The following is a 19,822-nucleotide window of genomic DNA, read 5'->3' as shown; positions in this document are numbered from 1 at the left end:
GACCAAAACATTTTTTTTTTAAATTGATTTTTAAATGTTAGTAAATGTGTTTTTTTACCTCAAAACACAAAATCAATTTGAATCAATTAAAGATGGATGGAATTGACATGGGCCCTTATTCAGATTTGACCGCAGTACAAATTTATTTGGAAAATGGGCAAAACCATGTGCACTACAGGTGAGGCAGATGTAACATATGCAGAGAGAGTTAGATTTGGGTGAGTTATTTTGTTTCTGTGCAGGGTAAATACTGGCTGCATTAGTTTTACACTGCAATTTAGATTTCAGTTTCAACACACACCACCCAAATTTAACTCTCTCTGCACATGTTACATCTGCCCCACCTGCAGTGCACATGGTTTTGCCCATTTTAAAAACAAATTTGTACTGCAATCAGATCTGAATAAGGGCCATTATGTAAATATATCTCTATGGTATTATGATGACATTTTAATGAACAAATGCTAGAGCTGCATTTAAATGACCGTGGGATTTGTAAACAATACGGCAGGGGACAGAAACCATGCAACGTCTGGGTACACAATTTTTAAACTGTTTTGCCGATTGTGGAACGACAAAATCTAAATGTCACCCAATGTCGCTGATGATGCGTGTTCCTGTGCGTCACCAGCGACAACCTAGGGCATCTGTGCATGCTCTTCCCTGACGTTGCTTGTTGTGGCCATCATCAGCAAGTGTGTATGCACTTGCCTTTGCCGGTAACCCCACAGCGTTTTGTCACTTATGAGATCGCTGTGTACATACATAATTTAGTGAACAATGCAACAAACATACCTGTTACAAATAAAACCTTGGTGTCAGTGTCAACAAAACGTGTACAGATAAAACCATATAACATCAGTATGCAGCCTTAACAGAGGCCCGTTTGATGCAAATACCAGTCTGTCCAGATCTGATGAATGGCAGAAACATCCCTGCTATATACACAGAATAGTGACAGCAGTTTACATACACAGAGATAGTGCTGACCTTTATCATCTGTGCCACGTAGCTTTCAGGACCAGTGTAATCTGTCTTGTTTTTTACTCTCACCAACACGATGAAGTACAGATAATTCCAAATATTGTGCTCTTCCTTAATGTGCTCCTCAAAGGACACAGTCTTATTGTCAAACTTATCTCTCTCCAGTCCTGCAGAGATGAATGAGATTTATTATTAGCATGTGCGGCATTTAGACAGTTATTCTGCAGCAGTAAATCGTGTGTCACCCGTCTTCGGAATATTATTGCTTTATAAGAATCCAACTGCTTCCCCCTTCCCAGAGCCTGAAGCATATAATACAAACATAAAGTGGTTCAAAGCTTTTACAAGTTTGCTCCAATAAAAACATAACAACTCAATGTACCATAATTCTACACAAGTTGCTGGGCACATTTTGCTGGGGAATTTTCTATATCTGTCACCACTTACATGTTGTCCTTGGAACAGAAAAGGAAGTGACCTGACATGAAATAATCTACTTATTCAAGTGTATAAATGTAGTACATTTGGCCACAATGTATGTAGTTCTCTTCATTGCAGTGCGCTGTTCATGTGACTAAGCACTGGGGTTGCCATGTAGTAATTGGATCTTGTGATCCCAACTGGAGTTGCAGCTGTTCTTCACTGGAGCGAGTGATTGTTTGGAAGGGCTTGAGCTGAACATCTAGTACAATCACTAAACTGAACATGTTCTTAGTTGACAGATTGTTCATATTGTGAGTATGCTTGTCTTTTATTAATATGGTTTAATATTAGACAACCTTATTCCCGTGTCTTATATCACAGTATTAGTTTGGTAGGAGTGTACTGGAAATGCAGAGCAGATAAAATAAACGTGCCGCACAATTAAGCAAAGTCTTTCTAATCCTGGGCATACACTAAGGCATGGTCTCCCCTCAGAGAAGTCGGTCTCCCCTCAGAGAAGGCATGGTCTCCCCTCAGAGAAGGCATGGTCTCCCCTCAGAGAAGGCATGGTCTCCCCTCAGAGAAGGCATAGTCTCCCCTCAGAGAAGGCATGGTCTCCCCTCAGAGAAGTCGGTCTCCCCTCAGAGAAGGCATGGTCTCCCCTCAGAGAAGGCATGGTCTCCCCTCAGAGAAGTCGGTTTCCCCTCAGAGAAGGCATGGTCTCCCCTCAGAGAAGTCGGTCTCCCCTCAGAGAAGGCATGGTCTCCCCTCAGAGAAGTTGCCCAGTGCTTTGTTGAAGGGGAAGAGGTGTAACCTGCAGGAAAGTCTGAGAATCAGCAGAATGTTTAATGATATCGGTTACCCATATACACTGCACGGTTATCAGGGTCCTTCACTGGTCCAGCCCTGGTAGTTACTCTGGTTGAATTTTTCGGGTCACTGGACCTGGGTTATTTTTCTATTACCCTTTTCAGCTGATCCCGACCTGGGTAGACCTGCAATACCCTGAGCTATTGCAGCAGTGGGGGTATTAGTCTTGCATTTTTTGATTTGTCTTTATTTGCTGCTAGTGTCCCCATTCATAGCTGTATGTGCATTTTAGTTTGAAAGAGAGGAACAGTTCCTGTCTCTGGGAGTGATACAGAGTTGGATGAAAATCGTACCATGTCCCCCCCATGTGTTGTGTTTGGAGCAAAAGGAAAAAGCAGTTACAGATGTTGCCACGCTCATCCTCTCATGATCCATATGCATTGAGGCGTGGGTGGCGTGTCTGTGTTCTTGACTATGGGTGTGACTATTTCATAGTAGCGCACCCTGCCGAATTCAGTATGCCTGTGCATACGCTTCACAGCAATGATTCACATGGCTACATCTGCAACTTTTCAATTGGAATAAACTATGCTGCAATGCAAGGAGTCAGTGCAAAAACATGTAGTTAGAATTTTGTCAAAACAGAATCAAAAGGGCAAAATCAAAACATCAACATGGTCAAAATGTCAACAACCAAAATGTTGATATTGATATAAGGTTGGCAGTGTAATGCCCCTTTCCCACTGCAGCTCTTAAACGGTATATTGCCGTTTTTTCCCCACAATTTACCATTTAAGGCTGCAGTGGGAAAGCGCCAGAGATGAAATACCAGTTAAAGTTAACCGGTATTTCAACCCGTTTTAATAGCAGAGTCCTACACGTTTAAATACCGTTTTTAAGGCAGTGGGAATGCCTCTTAAACGGTATTTAAAAATCCCACACTAATTCCCCCTCCCCTGGTACCTTTCCTGGAAGGGTACCTGCACCGCACCCACCCCCTCCCCTGGCACTTACCTGCGTGGGGGATCCGGGCAGCGGGGTCCGGCATCATGGCATGGGCACAGCACTTCAGGTCCCTCCCTGTGGCTGGTGATGGATGCAGGGCAGCAGGGTGGGGTCCATTTGGGATCCGGGCAGTCCCTGGGGCTGATGGTAACCAGTAGTTCCCACTATGCGCATGTGTATTGAGTGCCCTGCATATAAATGAGCTGCTCGTTACATATGCGTATATGTGATGAGCGGCTCATTTATATGCAGGGCGCTCAATACACATGCTCATAGTGGGAACTACTAGTTACCATCAGCCCCAGGGACTGCCCGGATCCCAAATAGACCCCACCCCGCTGCCTCCCCACTGCCCTGCATCCATCACCAGCCACAGGGAGGGACCTGAAGTGCTGTGCCCATGTCATGATGCCTACCCCGCTGCCCGGATCCCCCATGCAGGTAAGTGCCAGGGGAGGGGGTGGGTGCAGGGTAGGTACCAGGGTAGTGAGGGGGGTGCAGGGGAGGGACCAGGGGAGGGAGGGGGGTGCAGGGCAGGTACCAGGGAAGGGAGGGGGGGTGCAGGGCAAGTACCAGGGGAGGGAGGGTGGGTCCAGGAAAGGTACCAGGGGAGAAAGGGGGGGGGGGGGGTTATGAAAGATAGGCACCCTTTTTTAAACGGTTCACTGCGATGGGAATAGCACTTAAACGGTATTTAAAAGGGTAATCTGCTGCAGTGGGAATGCTAATACCGTTTTAAATACCGTTTAAAAATACCAGTACTTAAAACGGGACTGCAGTGGGAAAGCAGCATCATAATGTCAGCAGTCAAAAAGTTTACAGCTTAATGTTGACAACCAAAATGAAAAATAAAAAGTAAACAATCATAATGTCTTCATAGATTAAATAATAATAAATGATGACCAGTCATAATTGAAAAATGAATACAATAGTGTTCCACTGAGAGATGTGCACTGTGCATCCACAAACATTGATTCTGTCATGTCAGCTACTTGTCTGTTGTGCCTAATTGTCATGTCAAGAATGCCCTGCCACAGATGAGCTGTTGGAGCATTCAAACACTGTGGCAGGGCATGCTGACACTTGTAGTTCCACAGCAGCTAGGTTGCCTGACAGAAGAGCACTATGGCCCTTATTCTGATCGGTGCGGCCGGAGCCGCATATGCGGCTCCGACCGCACCAGACGAATCCCCGCCTTCCATACGGATCGCCACGGCCGTCCGTACGCGGCCATGTGGCGATCCGCATGATTGTGGACGGGGATACGCCTCCTCCATGGTGGGAGCAGCCCCTGCATTCGATGGTCGCCGAACATCGAATGCAGGGCCGCACGCTCCACCAGGTCCCGCAACACAAGACCACACGGACACTTGTCTGTGTGAAATCTTGTATGGGGGCGGGCAGCTGACATCCGGCGATGTCAGATGCCCGCCCTGTACCCACGCGTCATAGCCTCATTAGCATGCGTACGCCCCGCGTTTGCATGGGAACGCCCATGAAACGCGGGGCGTATGCATATGCAAATGAGGCTTCGTAGCCCCTCACGCCCCTATCCACCCCCTTTGCGGCGGACAAAATACGTGTACGGCGATTTCGGCTGCACATGCGCAGAGTGGCCTCTGCACATGCGCAGACCAAAAACATCGGCGGAACGGCCGCAAGCGGCCGTTACCGCTTCAACCAGAATAAGGGATGCACAGTCATCCTAGCATGTCAGCCATACAGTTCTATGTCCCAAAATTACTGTCACTCCTCGTTAGGGAGCTGCATAGAGTGCCAAGTGCATTTGTCAGAACTGGGGTGAAAATTGGCAAGCAATGACCTGTAATGTTTACCTTACTGTATATAGGAAATAAAATCACTTTTTACACATTTTTTAGTTACATTAATAAACCAAATGTAAGCGACGCTGCCATTTTTAATCGATATTTTGCACACATCTCATGCTATACAGTATGTGCCACACCTTACATTAATTTAATTATCTGCATAGTTGTTCTAAATGGAGTTAGTTGGTATCTTTACGGTCAAGATGCAGGTGATCAGAACTCCGGCACCAAAATCCTGACACCGATCAGAATCCTGGCAGTCAGCATCCCGAATGTAAGTTTGCCAGGCAAGGACTACGGTTAGACTGCAGGAGAGGAGGGTTAGGCATAGTCTAGTCTAGTACAGGCCCTAGCCTACATTTAATTCCAATGGTCAGTTTGTTAATTCAATTTTATCTTAATCAAATAAAGTGAACATGTATTTCATGTTCCTGTAACCTAATAACATTCATCCTATTATACTAATAAGCATGTTTACTAAATTGGAGGTTTATAGAAGTGGAGATGTTGCCCATACCAACCAATAAGATTGCAGCTATTGGAGGTCATTCTGATTGACCCACAAAGCTGCAAGATTTGCAGCTTTGCGGGTCATCTAAACACCACCCGTATGAATGGACGTGCCCCCCCTGCATGTCAATTTCCCCGCACGCATGCGAATGGATGTTTAGCATAAACATCCATTTGCAGCCGACCATCGCAGACCATCGAATGATTTCTCTAGCACTCACAGACCTAAGACACCTTTTTGGTGTCTTAGATCTGCGGCGTCCCTGTACAAGAAGAGGGCGGGCAGCTGTCAACCCCCCGTACCCTCGTCATGGCGCACTTGAATGGGTACAGCCTTTTCATAGGGGCGACCATGAAATGCTGGGCATTCTGATGTGGTCTACCCCTTGCTGCCGCTCGACACCCACTGCCTACACTGCTAGGGGCAAACAGGCTGGCTAATAAGCAATTAACCACACTCGCTCGCACAAAGCGGCTGCACATAAAAATGTATGCCCATGCACAGTTGCCCATCATCGCTCCACTGTGCGAACTCACAGGGGATCGTGGCAATTAGAATGAGGGTCATTGTCTTCTAGAAGGTGCTAAAAAAAATAAGTAGAATATGATTGGTTGCTATGGGCTATATTGACACTTCTGTAAACTCACACTTTAGTAAAAATACCCCTTTTATATATGGGTTTAAACTTCATGATCTTAGAGAATCTGGAAGTCAATCAGTCAATCAATATTTTATCCCTTTTCCTCTATAACTTATACACATATCATTATAAACTCTGCCTCAGGAAGCTTTGAAGTCAGTCATGTGATAACATTGTGGAGATAAAAAAAGATTGCAAAACTCTTTTCATGAATGCTGAAAATGTCAGTAACTCATGGCATTTCACACACACTTAATTCCATGTTTAGCACAGTTCACCAAGTTACCCGCTGGCTTTCTTCTCATTACGGCAGCAACCATTAGCTTTAATGACAGATCACACTCTGTGTGCTGTAGTGGCAGGTTCGTCCAGTGTTTCCAATGAAACCTGTTGCTGTTTTTTACACTACACGTAATTAATATTTCAGATACGGGTCAATGCCCTGGTGTAACAAAGCATGTGCCTGGGGCTAGTATCTAGACAATATTTTACTAATTTATAAGACATTACTCATTAATCATCTGGATTCTAATGTTTAGGGTAACAGTGGCACATCATAGAGTCGACGTGGATTAGATCAACAGGTATAGACTGTTGACATGGTCAAAAGGTCGACAAGTACAAAATAGACAAAGCTTAGGCTTCCATAGGCACAAATTGCTGACATGGTAATAAGGTTGACACACAAATAATCAACGTGATTCTATTTTTCTATGTTTTTTCCAAATTTTGCTTGATTTACTATCCACACTACAATTGGAATAGTAATCTGTTGTGCGTGCTCCTTGCCTGAGTAGTTTGCACTGCCAATATACATCCATATGTGAGAGCAGCCAGGACATACTGTACACGCACCAGCCTATCATGGGTGCATCTTTGTTTACCCTCATCTAGTTCCAAAATCTGTCTACATGCCCACAGCAAACCCACAGTAAGATTATGTTAATTGCAAACACCCATTGCCACCCATTTATGCCCACTTAGCGGCAAGTGAAGATATGATTGAGTGCTGGGCAATTTCTGAATAGATCCGCATTTCTACAAAGATGTGAATGTTCCTTTGGCACCCACGGATACATCCACATTGCCAAAAACCGCAGCTGCAGTTGCTTTTTATGCAACTCTAATCCTATGATGGGTGCTATGAAACCAATAAATCAGGGTGGTCTGACTACAGTCCTAAAGCACACAAAAAGTTTAGATTTTTGTGATATCCATGTTTGAGGATAGATGGTTAAACCAAAGTAAGTGAGGTGTTAAACAAGTCACCTATGCTAAGGCACAGCTATCCCTAAAACCTGAACTTATAGGGGGTATTCAATCCCCCATCACTACTTCCGAAGGGGAAAATAGTGGTGGGTACCTATTCAATGCTGTCTTTCCCAACAGCATTGAAGAGGCAGATCGACAGAACGAGCCCAACTTTAAAAGCTATAACATATTTATTTGTTTCATTACAGAGTTATTGATGAAACCCTACATAAATTCTTTTTTCTACAAAAACAGTCCAAATGGAAAAACTTCTATCCTATGAGCACACCATTACAAGATGCTACCACTGATACGTCCATTCCCTGTCACATGGTGTAAAACTACCCAGTTTGGTATGGAATCAAATACAGTATGAGTCTGGGTGTGTGTGATCAGTATGCGACAGGAAACATGGGCCCCCTGTGATTTGTTTGCTCAGGATTCCATCAAACAGCCAGATATCTGCATTCACATGAGGGATTAAGACCGACACAGAATTGCTTTTTTGTATTCATACCGCACAACCAGTTTACATTGAATGTGGGCAGCTTAAAAACTTCTTATTCGTGTCTCTATGGGGAATATGTGAGCCCAGCTTTTCAAATCTCTACATAGAGATCGATTGCGTCTCTCAAACAGGCAACGCCAACCTCATACCGGCTGAGGACGAACAGCTCTGTCTCCATCAATAGGATCTGGCCTGTCATATATAAAATGTCTCATGTGAACACTTGCTCATGTAATTTAACAGTTCTCCATTTATCCCAGATCATAATCATAGACAAGCAAAGCCATCTGCAGCATTGTGCCAGTACATATGAACTTGCACAGTAATCCTAGTTCTCACAAACTGTACAGCTATAAGACACAGGCATATTATAAATGTGGTACTAAAACTGTGTGATTGCTTCATGTCTGTTGCTTTAAGGTACATTATCACTGCCAATACCAACTGACCAGATTATGAGATCGATATGCTTAGTTATATATAGTTTTACATGTATATTTTTCAAATATTGCAACTGTGGTTTAATACAAAGGCAATGCAAAGTTTGCTATTGTTTCCTTATACCTTTTTCTTATCTGTAAACCTACAGTGAAAAATCGCACTCCAAAGACTGACAACTGTCCCCATTAATTCGATGATATCTGTACCCACAGGTCTCTAATATTTGACTTCCTCTTGAAAAACAACAGGAAGGAGCTCAGAAACCTGAGCTGTAATATGAAAAATGACGTCTCATTCACAAAGCTTTAATCATTAGGCAGCAGTGAGAGTGTTTGCATTAGCTGGAAGTGTACAGATAATGAATGGACCCAAAATTAGGTCTTTTCAATCTGCACTTTCATTTCATCAGCTGAAGAATGCAGAACACATATTTGGGAGTTCGTGCAATTGGAGACATTTGAAGGATAACACATAGGTACAAAAAAGTCCATTTACCAGAATGTGCATACATTATTTTCCCATCCCCACACTACAAATGGAGATGTCAATTAAGTGACATGAACAGGCGGTCACTGGAGCGATGAATCTGCAAACATCCAATTAAAAGCAGCTAGTGATGAAGCCAATCTTCATCACTACTGCCTCTCATTGCACTAGCCCTCCAGCAGCTGCAAACAGATACAGCTCTTGACAGATGTATATAGGTCCCCAAACAGCTCACTTAATGTATTTGGTAAAAGTTTGACCTCATCCTTACCCTAAAATTTCACCTCTCCATTCATTTGGAATTGCAAGGGTAAGATGCACATGGGCATATGCATATGTATTATTTATATGTGGAACAATAAACTATATTTTATGCTAATATAAATGTAGGACCAACTTTACTCCGTGTTATTCCTTTCTGTGAACTCTATTTACTACCCTGTTATCAAGGGACCCTGCTCCTTCTGCTCTCATATGCTAAGTACTGTACGTGGCTACAATCATACTCTCTTCATATAACAACACTAATATTACTGCAGCTTTGTCCTCACTATTCAAAATTTACCTCACGAATGATCAGATCACCTGCTCAACAGATCTCCTGTAATACTGTGCTACAGGCTGTGCAATTGCTGTTCACTTCACAGCTGAGGAAATATGAACAAGGAAAAGGTAAACTCTGAGTTTCAGACAACAGAGAAGTTTACCAGTAAAAATAGCAGAATAAGCAGAGGTACCAAATATTGACACTTTATAACATTACTGGTTATTTAAATACTTTCTCGCACTAGATGTCATAACAGAAATTCAAAAATCCGGATTAGTACACATTGCCGCTCTGCGTGCTTATGAATATGTATGTCATTGGACCATTGCATTCTATTGTTTGAATAGTTATCTGTATTAGTATGCCTTATATGTAGCAAGTCAGAAGCTGGAAAACTGCTGAAGGCAAATAAATTAGCTAAAATCAGGAGACAAGCCTATGCAGAGCATGGTTTACTTGTATTACATTATAACAGGGGGTGGATTGGCTGTTTATTCTACCAGATGGCAGGTGTTATGTTGGTTAAATAACTACTCCCTGCTTATCATATACACATTTGTATGAACGGAAACGTAAGCAAACACAAAAGCAAACATGCATATATAAACACACAGAAATAGAAAACGTGTTCATATAAACATTTCTCTTCGGTTTAAATTTTCCAATCATGAGGTCTGCTCCCTTTATTCTTACCAGAGTTGGGCATTGAAGGGTAAACTATAAATTGTCCCACCTGTTGAAACCATAGATGGAGAACCACTGACTTATCTATTCATGAAAATGTACATAGATCCAGCTTATTCCATTGTGCTTTACATAACAGGCTTACAAAGAGCCCTGTTCGCAGATAATGTAACAGGATTGAAAAACTACTAAATGCAGGGAACAATGGAGTCATGGATGACACCTAGTTAGTAGCGAGTTTGATGGGAAGGTTTGATTGTTGTACTAGAGATATCAGATTGGTAACTACGATTGGCAAGTATTAATAATTCTATTTTTCTATTTTGGAAATATTAAAAATTAATTTGGCGAGATGAAATCAAAGCTTAAAAGGCAGAAAGACATTGAATAATACCACAGATTTTACTGAAACCCAAAAGAGCTGAATTAGTTTGCTGAGTGTTAGAACACACAAGATGATATATCCCAGATATATTGTTCTGATGTGGATCAGAAAGATATATTGTCTAGTGTGCATGCCCAATCTGTGTGCCTCCATCATCACTAGCTATGTCTGCTGGTTGGCCCTGTGGAAGGGTCAATCCGAAGACGTTGCTAACAATGCCAAGCTGCCAAATGCAGTCTCGTCAACTGTGATTGGCAATGTAGGCAATGTACACCTCTCCTTGTATGTACTGGTTGAGAGACATAGGGGTATCCAATTAGCGTAATTTTACCAATATTTTATTAGTTGAATCCTATTAGGCTGCACCAAAAAGGCTACCCCGTTTTCACACACAGGTTTTTCAGACAAAGTAGAGGGAATTCCAAACTGTGAGACGCAAACTGAATGGGATGCCGTGTGGAGGTATAAATAATTCTTCCACATCTTATTGTACCTGTTGATCGGTTATTCTGACTCCTCTCAGCATGTTCAGAATATGGAAATACAACTAAATAGGTGTTTAACACACAGCACCCAATGTATAGCCTTTTTTACACAGCAAATAAAATCAGAGTCACCGTATTTCACTGCTAGGACACTCAATTAGCTCAATTGACAGGATTCAACACCTGAAATGATAACCACCTGTTCTGACAATATAAGTGATCGAGGTGGTAGAATGGAAGACAAAAAATAGTGCAGATTATCTTTGGATAAAAAGATATTTAATACTAGTCCACACTTACAAAGGTAGACGATAAAAACAGCATGATAGATATCCCCACAAAGGCAAACAGCCGGATCAGATAGAATATGCGGGCACAGTCATAGGTCCACCAACCAGTCTGGAACAGGGGATGGATTCCTCATCTGCAGCCCCACGATGTCCAGGTGAAAGATTCTCGCCGGGGGGAAGATCTAGTAACACTCACAGAATATACAAAGAAAAATAAGTGGCGATGATCTAGTGCAGGGGTGGCCAACCGGTCAGAGGTAAAGAGCTGAAAAATATCGGTAGTCAAGCTAAAGAGCCAACATCATGCGCGCGCCGAAGGCGCATGCGCCCAAAAAAATATGCCTCCAATAGTGCAGTGCCATATATACATATGCCCCCAATAGTGCCAGATACACGTATGCACCACACGGTGCCGGGTATGCCCCCACAGTGCCAAAAAGCTGGTATGCCCCCACAGTGCCGCAAACTGCTATGCCCCCACAGTGCAAATTTCCCATCAGCAGCACTCACTGTTGTTGCTGCTGCTGCCAGGCGGGGAGAGGACAGTCTGGTGTCCTCCTACAGTCCTGTCATGTCACAGATGGGAGGAGAGCACAGCACACCGCGCATCTCCTTCCCCCTCACTTCCCTGTGCTGGGAATCAATCAAAGCTCGCTGGCCGACTCCTGATTGGCTGCTGGCCCACGAGCTCTGATTGGCGGACGGCCCAGTCACAAGGATGCACAGTAAGGGGTAGGAGAGATGCGTGATGCGCGCTCTCCTCCCCTCAGAAGGAGAAGGGATTCAGGGAACCGGCAGCAGGGGGGACTGGGACAGACGGTGGGCAGCAATGGGAGCAGGAGCCACACTTTACAAGGGGGAGAGCCGCATGAGGCTCAAGAGCCACAGGTTGGCCACCACTGATCTAGTGTCACGGACCACAGTTCTCGCACTGCTCTTGCGTGCCTCTCACCGGCATGCTGGTGTATTCTGCAGATCAGCCACTGGTGCGCTCTGCAGTCCCTGGCATGATGTCTCTGTGTCACAAAATCTGTCCACTCTCTGCAGCCTAGTCACATGATCCAGGTAAACTTCCGGTGTATTCCCTGGTTCTGTGTGAGCTTCTGTTGCTTCCGCAAGTCACACAATCTACGTAAACTCAATGCATAATTCCTGGTTCTGTGTGTGCTGCTGCTGCAAGCTGCAGCCAATCAGCAGCCACCTGGGGGGATATAAGCCAGCTTCCCAGAGTCCTCCTTGCCTTGAACAACCTTGTCAGTTCCTCTGCAAGTTCTCCAGTGTCAGCTCTCCAAGGCTCCAGGCTTGCTTCAGAGATCCTGTTACCTGTGTCCTGCTGTTTCCTGTGTCCTGCTGTTACCTGCTTGTTTGCTTGGTTATTCCACTGCTTCCAGAAGACTCCACTATTCCAACTCTAGTGTGATCCAGCTCTCTGAGTACAGCCCAGGGTTATCAGCACAGTCTTCGCATACAGTACCTGTCAGTTCCCATACCATTTGCCTGACCGGCTCCCAGGTTGCACCACCGAATACCATCGACCGACTCCTAGGCCGCATCATTGGTACCCAGTCCTGTTCCATTGTTGTCTCTCGGCTTCAGTTATCTCTGTGTTTCCCAGTATCCCCAGTGCTACTATACAGCATTCAGTGCCATCTATCCACCATCGATGGTTAAAGTATTTCATTGTTATCATCACTCTGCTTCCTCATGAGAACCATTCCTGCCTGTCACAGAGAAACCCAGGCAGAGGTCCGCATCCTGCCCACCAGTGGCAGCAAAGTCCATATCCCCTTGCGGGGGTCACTGGTGAAAACCACTGATGGATTAGACTCTGCACGTCTGCCTTGGGTGTCGACAATTCTCTGTGCCTCTCATAATTTATCTCCACTGCATCCTAGTGCATAAGTTGTAAATACCTAAAACCACCTAGGTTCCAGCTCCCTGTGCTCTCCACTGGCTCACCCAGACAAGCCAGTGACAGCTAGTATCCTTCTCAAATTGACAAAACAATGTGCACTTCAGGTGGGGCAGATGTAACGTGCAGAGAGAGTTACATTTGGGTGGGGTTTTACTTCAAAGTGAGATCTATATTGCAGTGTAAAAATATAGCAGTCAGCATTTTCCCTGCACAGAAACAAAATAACTCACCCAAATCTAAATCTCTCTGCACTGGTTACATCTGCTCCAACTGCAGTGCACTTGATTTTGTCCATTTGTAAAGGAATTTGTCTATGTGAGTGAATCAGAATAAGGGCCAACGTGTAGATCCATTTTCTTGTTTTGTACACACCCAGTGAATGGAATAAATAAATGGTGATGTGCGTACCTAACTCACCAAATTACTAAAGCTAGCGATTACATCAAATAATGACTAATGACAGATGTCGTACCCGACTCACAATTTACTTTAAACACTTGCAGTTTCTTTTAGGGCTGGGTCGCTCTCCTTAATGAGTGAGTATATAGGCGTGCTCCATGTTGTGGAGAACCATTAGTGGAAAAATAAAATGTGTAGTATAATTCTGAAGTGAAGACAATGGGTCTTTTTATAGGTACTTATGTATTATCTGGACTCCCATGTTAAATGCACCCCATTTTTTCATACCCCTACTATCCAACTACGCATGGAGTTGATTTTATATAGTGTGGCGAGCGCAGATATTACATAAGTACCGGTTTCATTTTGTAGATAAAAGAGGTGGACGTACCCAACAGAATTGCACTTTATTGTATCTCGAAAAAGGAAGTAAAGTTTCTTGGACTTCCATTTGTGAAGTCAGAAGGAATGCTGCTTTTCATCTCTCTCTCCCCCATCTACCCACAGATTATTGTATAAAATATAGTGTACTGAGTAAACGCAATAGGACTGAACTACACAGTGATTGTTGCTAATTTGGTAATGATGATTCTGACAAATAGAGGTTAATGAAGGTCTGGATGCAAGTGTGTTGGTTTATTCTTTGCATGTGTACAAAGAAAACTTTGCTCATGCTTCCATATGCAGATTTTGCCAAATCTTACTCTCACAATTCCCTAGGCTTAGGTGGAGTGCATTAACTTCAAAGCAGCCAGGTTAGACCAGCAACATACAGGAACTATATACAGTGTCTTGAAGGTACTCATCCCTTCATTTAGTGCTGTTTCTAGACTATTTGGCTCCCAGTGCAAACAGTTAAAAATGCAAAACCCCTCTCCCCCAATATTATTGTAAACTAAAAAGGTGTGTGGTCTCACATGGAGGGTTGTGGCCTTGCGTTAGGGGTGTGGCCTTGCAGAAAAAGACTACCCTACACCCCAAATGACTACTGTACAGGGTGACCGCCACAAATAATAATAAAGAGAGCCAACACTACATGCATTTCACCTTTAGGTCTAAGCCAACAAATAAAATCAAAGAAAACCAACACAATATACATTCTGCCATTGTTATAGCGTAAGTTTCTCTGCCCCATATTTAGAAATCATGAATATTTACCTTTTAACAACATGTTGCCATGAAGACAAAAGACAAAATCATTTGGTTTAACTCCACCCAATGAGTGGAGAAGGAGGTGAGGAACAAATCGGGGACCCAGAGTGAAGCAGCTTGGCTCTGGAAGTGCAAGTAACTCACTTGAAGTCAAAGGCGGGTGGCGATGGGGAGTGAGGAGGCGGCAGGTCACAGTCTCAAGGGAAAGCTGGCGGCCCGGCAGTAATAAGCAGTGCCAGAGCAGTCAGTGGACAAGCTGTGCAGACACAGTGCCCCTATGGTTCATTATGTCTGAGTTTCACATGTGCCGTGCTGGTCTTGTCACAGCGGTTACACAGAGGATTTATTTGCAAAGTGATTGACAGGCAGTGACTATTTGGGGGAGGTAAAGGAGAAGTGGCAGAAAATATGTGGGCCTGTTGTGGGCGTTTTTCAGGTTGTGTTTCAGACTGCAATCCTATACACCGCAGCAAAGGGCCATGCTGCACAACCATAGCCATACTCAAAATGTTCAACCAGCAATGCCTCTTTTTACACAGCCACTGGGATTTGAAAAACGGCAATTGGGAATCTTGAAATAAAAATAGGCAGCTGGATAATTTGCATACTTTTGCACCGTTGCTGGGTACTAAGACAAACCTGAAAATTAATTATCGTACAGTACATATCTGAATCAGGCCCTTAACTTCTACTTTTATTTTGTATTTGTGTCTGTATTTAACATAGTTGACCCTTTTAGTGCTAACATCTCTGTGAGAGATGAGCAAAATATCCACTAAAAATGCCAGCATCGCTCACATTTGTTATATGAATTCAAATAAAAAATGTTTTCTAAAAAAAAAAAGACTATAATTTCCTATATATGATAAACATAACAGTGCATTATGATGAATACAAATGTTTGCTTAGCAATTTTTACACCTATTTTGTCAAATTCACTTGGCACTCAAAGGGTTAATAAGGCTTTCCAATTCACAATGCAACAATGTCTGGGCAGTATACCTTATGTATATGATAATTCATTACAGTATTCTATTGTGTACAAACTGAGTAGCAATTACTACTCAATTTGCTGTCCAGACCGCATCTCTTGGTATATATTAAGCAGACATTACACACATTCCCAGGTGTATGCCATTCAGCCTGCACCTGGGAATTTTGGCTGCTGAAATGTGTTCACCTCTACATGAAGTATAAAAGTTCTCATCCAACTGTTGCACATGATTTAGACTGCAAATACAATGACAGAGATCAGCCTTTTCTCACCACAAATAAAGCAAGTTGTTTTCAGAACCTCTTCTTTTTTTTGTTTCTCACTCCTCAAATCTGCAAATGTGTCAATAATGACGCCAAAAATTAGGTTCAAGACGATGATGATGACAATGAAGAAGAACAGGAGATCATAAATCACTCGAGCTGGAAAAAGAGATTCCTGTTGGCAAATTACAGAATTATTCATTTTTTCGCAGGAAATAGGTCAATGAAATAACTCTACTGGCTATTCATACAGATCAGAGTGTTACATTTGGTGACAGAAACAAATCTGTTGTTAGAGCTTCATGAATTTCTATTTCCTCACTTCTTTAGAGGGTTTTCTCAAAATGTCTCCAACACCTCCTCCATTCCTCAACCCGTGATTAAGTACAGTGACAATGCACATGAGCAGTGTATCACAAGCTCGTTCCTTGTCTTCCTCTTCATCTAAAATATTCACAAATAGATTGAAATTAAAAAGAGAAGGGCTATGAAGATGGTTAGAGTAGCTGATTAAAGCAAAATAAGACAATGGAGTTCATGTATAACAAAGAAAGTTAAATTCCTCTATATTAAATAACTTAATTTAAATGTAATGGTCAAATATATATTAAATATATATATATATATATAAAAGAAAAACTTCCAAAAATGGAAAAATGTCATTTCAAACACAGACGGTGCCCATTTATTACATCTGGGATGCTCTTGGCATAACATAAAGGCCGGATGTAACGGGCTGTGAGTTGGTGGCTATGTGGTATACAGTACCGGCTGAACTCAATACCATGCATTGTAAAGGACTGTCCCTTTAATAAACCACCTGAGTTCAGCCAGCATCTTGTGCAGTCGCCAGACTTGCAATCCATCACAACCGGCCCAAAGTCTGAAGTAGACAATTTTTTACTGAAAATTGTAAAATATAAAAAACAAATGCAAGGAAAACATCTGAACATATATGTGAATAATGTACTAAGGAAAAGACAAAAACGGAGATAAAGAAAGGAAATCAATCTTACTGCAGTAATTTGCACATTATCATATTATTATTCACCTTCAGCATCATTGAGTACTGTAATGCCAGATGAGCACTCAGTTTGGTCCTTCCCACAGGATTCTGCAAAAGAGTTTGACCCCATTGTCTGTGTCATTGTGAGGGGAGCTGAGAAGAACGACATTTGAATTACATTCATGGTTTGGTAACCCATCAGGCTGCAAGACATTTATCCTGCACAAAACGTATTTTAGTATTTTATGAATAAATTATTTTTATGGTTATAAAAGCCAGTCTTATCTAATCCTATCACTATGATTGTTCCTACATGTATGCTGAATTGCCAATATCCTACCAGCTCACCTTTGGGTAGATGATCAACTTCCATAATAAAGTCATCTTTTAAGAAGAGGAATCCCACAATGGAGAAGAGGTAGACCAGGATCAGGGCCAGCAGAGCAGTCAGAAGAATTGATCGGCCATTGCGTGTTACACTCTTGATCACATTGAATAGTGTCTCTTCACGATATATCAGATCAAAAAGCTGGAGGTTGGAGATAATTAGAAAGATTTTAATGAAGACACCATTAACAAATGATTCACACCATATCTCCTTAATTTCTGTACTACTTAATAAGACAGGCATAGAAAATCAATATTTTTTTATTTCTGTAGTAATCTTGTAGAACCATGTTCAATAGCATTAAGCTAGGGCTGCTTAATAGAAAAGCCATTGCAAAGAATGGATGAGGATGCACAGGGATGTGGAGTGTAGTAGATATAATTCTGAACTATTATCAGTGTTTTCAGTGTATATATATATATATATATATATATATATATATATATATATATATATATATATATATATATATATATATGAGATAGAAGGGAGTTCAGAGTGCGCCTCAAATTACAATCACAAATAATACTTCAATGAGTTACAATAAAATGTTTTTTAAAAAAACAACTTTTATTCAAAAGTGTCTTCTGCAAGATGTCGGTATCCCAACGCGTTTCGTCAAAAACGTTTTTTTTTTGACGAAACGCGTTGGGCTACCGACGTCTTGCATGAGACACTTTTGAATAAAAGTTGTTTTTTTTTAAAAACATTTTATTGTAACTCATTGAAGTATTATTTGTGATTGTAATTTGAGGCGCACTCTGAACTCCCTTCTATCTCATTTCTATTACTTTGGTTCCTGTCTAACAGAGGATCCCTCAGAGTTGCTGCCACTAGCAAACGTTAGCGCGGTCTGGGTACCTTTTTCTTTAATATATATATATATATATATATATATATATATATATATATATATATATAAAATAAGCAATGGGGGGATCCCCTTCCTGCACTCAGAATATACGAGCAGCTCCTCTGAGGGGTCCTCTGTTAGACAGGACCCGAAAGATAGATATCAAAGGAAAAGGAGTTTCAGAGAGAGCTTCAGAATATAAGACAATTTTAAAATAAATGATTGATATTTAATAAAATATACAGATATGTAAAAAAACTGTTATCAGGTAATATACAGATACATGTGATGAACAATGAATACAGCTCTTATTAGTTGTTCAGTTTAAATGATGACAGGGCTATTGATCTCAGTGTATGTTTATTTATAACAACAGATATTAATGGATAGATACGAAGCCATGCACATTATTATGTCATACAGTATAATTTTATGTAGGCTTTAGACCAGGGCTGGGCAATTGCGGCCCTCCAGATGTTGATGAACTACACATCCCAGGATGCTTTGCATTAGTTTTGCTATGTGGCCATGCTGAAACTGATGCAATGCATGCTGGGATGTGTAGTTCATCAACATCTGGAGGGCTGCAATTGCCCAGCCCTGCTTTAGACTAATAGTTAATAGTCATTAAAAAGCCTAGGAATGTATTAGCTTGTCGTATAGTTGAACTACAGGCACCGGTTTGAATGCAGTCTTGTATGCTATTAGCAATGAAATGCATCTGATAAAGTTTAAGGCCATTTAGTTAGCACTGCCAGTTACATGCTGTGCCCGTGCATTCACATATTTTGTATCTTGAAATGTATATATCATCTTTATCGCCGCAGATCTAACATAGTAACCATGGTGATGGCTTGTATACTGGTGAGCAACAGGTCTAGACGTGATGACGTCACTTTTAGGTGACGCAGCCGAGTGTCCGGGCAGTCCCGCCACGGCAAGCAGCGCACACTGGGCTGGTATTCTTCTATAAAGGTATGTAATACTGTATCACTGGTATTTATTGTACACTTGAAAAAAGTTCCAATACAGAACTGAAACATTGTGTTAACCCTGCTTAGTGGACTGTTTTATTGCTGATTTCTGCACCACTACCGATTGTGTCCTCATTTGTCCTGAGGCTAAGGTATAGCATTCACAGTTGAAAGTCTCTATTAGGTAAGTGTCTGCCCTGAGTATGTTTTTTATTATACCACTTGCACACCACCTATACTAAAGTATCTGCCTCTCTTTACATACCAAGATGCTGTAAAACAGTTCATTAACGAAGATCCCCAGGAAGCTGGTCAGAATGTAGGCCACATGATAAAGAAATTCCACATCCATCACCATGGCCCCGTAGCCTCGGATAAAGGTGCCACGATTGCCCACAAAACTAACCACAAAGACTATTTTGTTCGTCAGCTGCAGAGAACCAAAAAAAAAAGAGCAGTGAAGTTGGGGATTGAGTAAAGGTGGAGAGTTTATTGACAGGTGGAGGAGATTTAAAAAGTTACACGCACAGAAAACTTGGAAACACAGATGATTTATACAGCACATTGTAAACAAGGCCATTAGAAACCCAGCTGGCACC

At 42.1% G+C, this 19,822-nt stretch overlaps 1 protein-coding gene across 1 annotated transcript in view; it reads right to left on the bottom strand.

Annotated features, from left to right (window-relative positions):
• The window catches only part of ITPR3 (inositol 1,4,5-trisphosphate receptor type 3), a 143,763-nt gene that overhangs the window by 12,414 nt on the left and 111,527 nt on the right, over positions 1-19,822 (bottom strand). The window contains exons 29-34 of the mRNA XM_083170732.1: positions 19,489-19,653; positions 17,357-17,537; positions 17,054-17,161; positions 16,325-16,446; positions 16,012-16,177; positions 991-1,151 (exon numbers count right to left, since the gene is read on the bottom strand). Of these exons, the coding sequence (XP_083026858.1) occupies positions 991-1,151; positions 16,012-16,177; positions 16,325-16,446; positions 17,054-17,161; positions 17,357-17,537; positions 19,489-19,653 (903 nt within the window). The remainder of the gene's footprint in view (positions 1-990; positions 1,152-16,011; positions 16,178-16,324; positions 16,447-17,053; positions 17,162-17,356; positions 17,538-19,488; positions 19,654-19,822) is intronic.

Source organism: Crinia signifera, chromosome 2, assembly GCF_055691185.1.
Source record: "Crinia signifera chromosome 2, ASM5569118v1, whole genome shotgun sequence".
NCBI lineage: Eukaryota > Metazoa > Chordata > Amphibia > Anura > Myobatrachidae > Crinia > Crinia signifera.
Note: the sequence above shows the minus strand (reverse complement) of the source record. Positions and strands in the feature narration are given on the sequence as shown.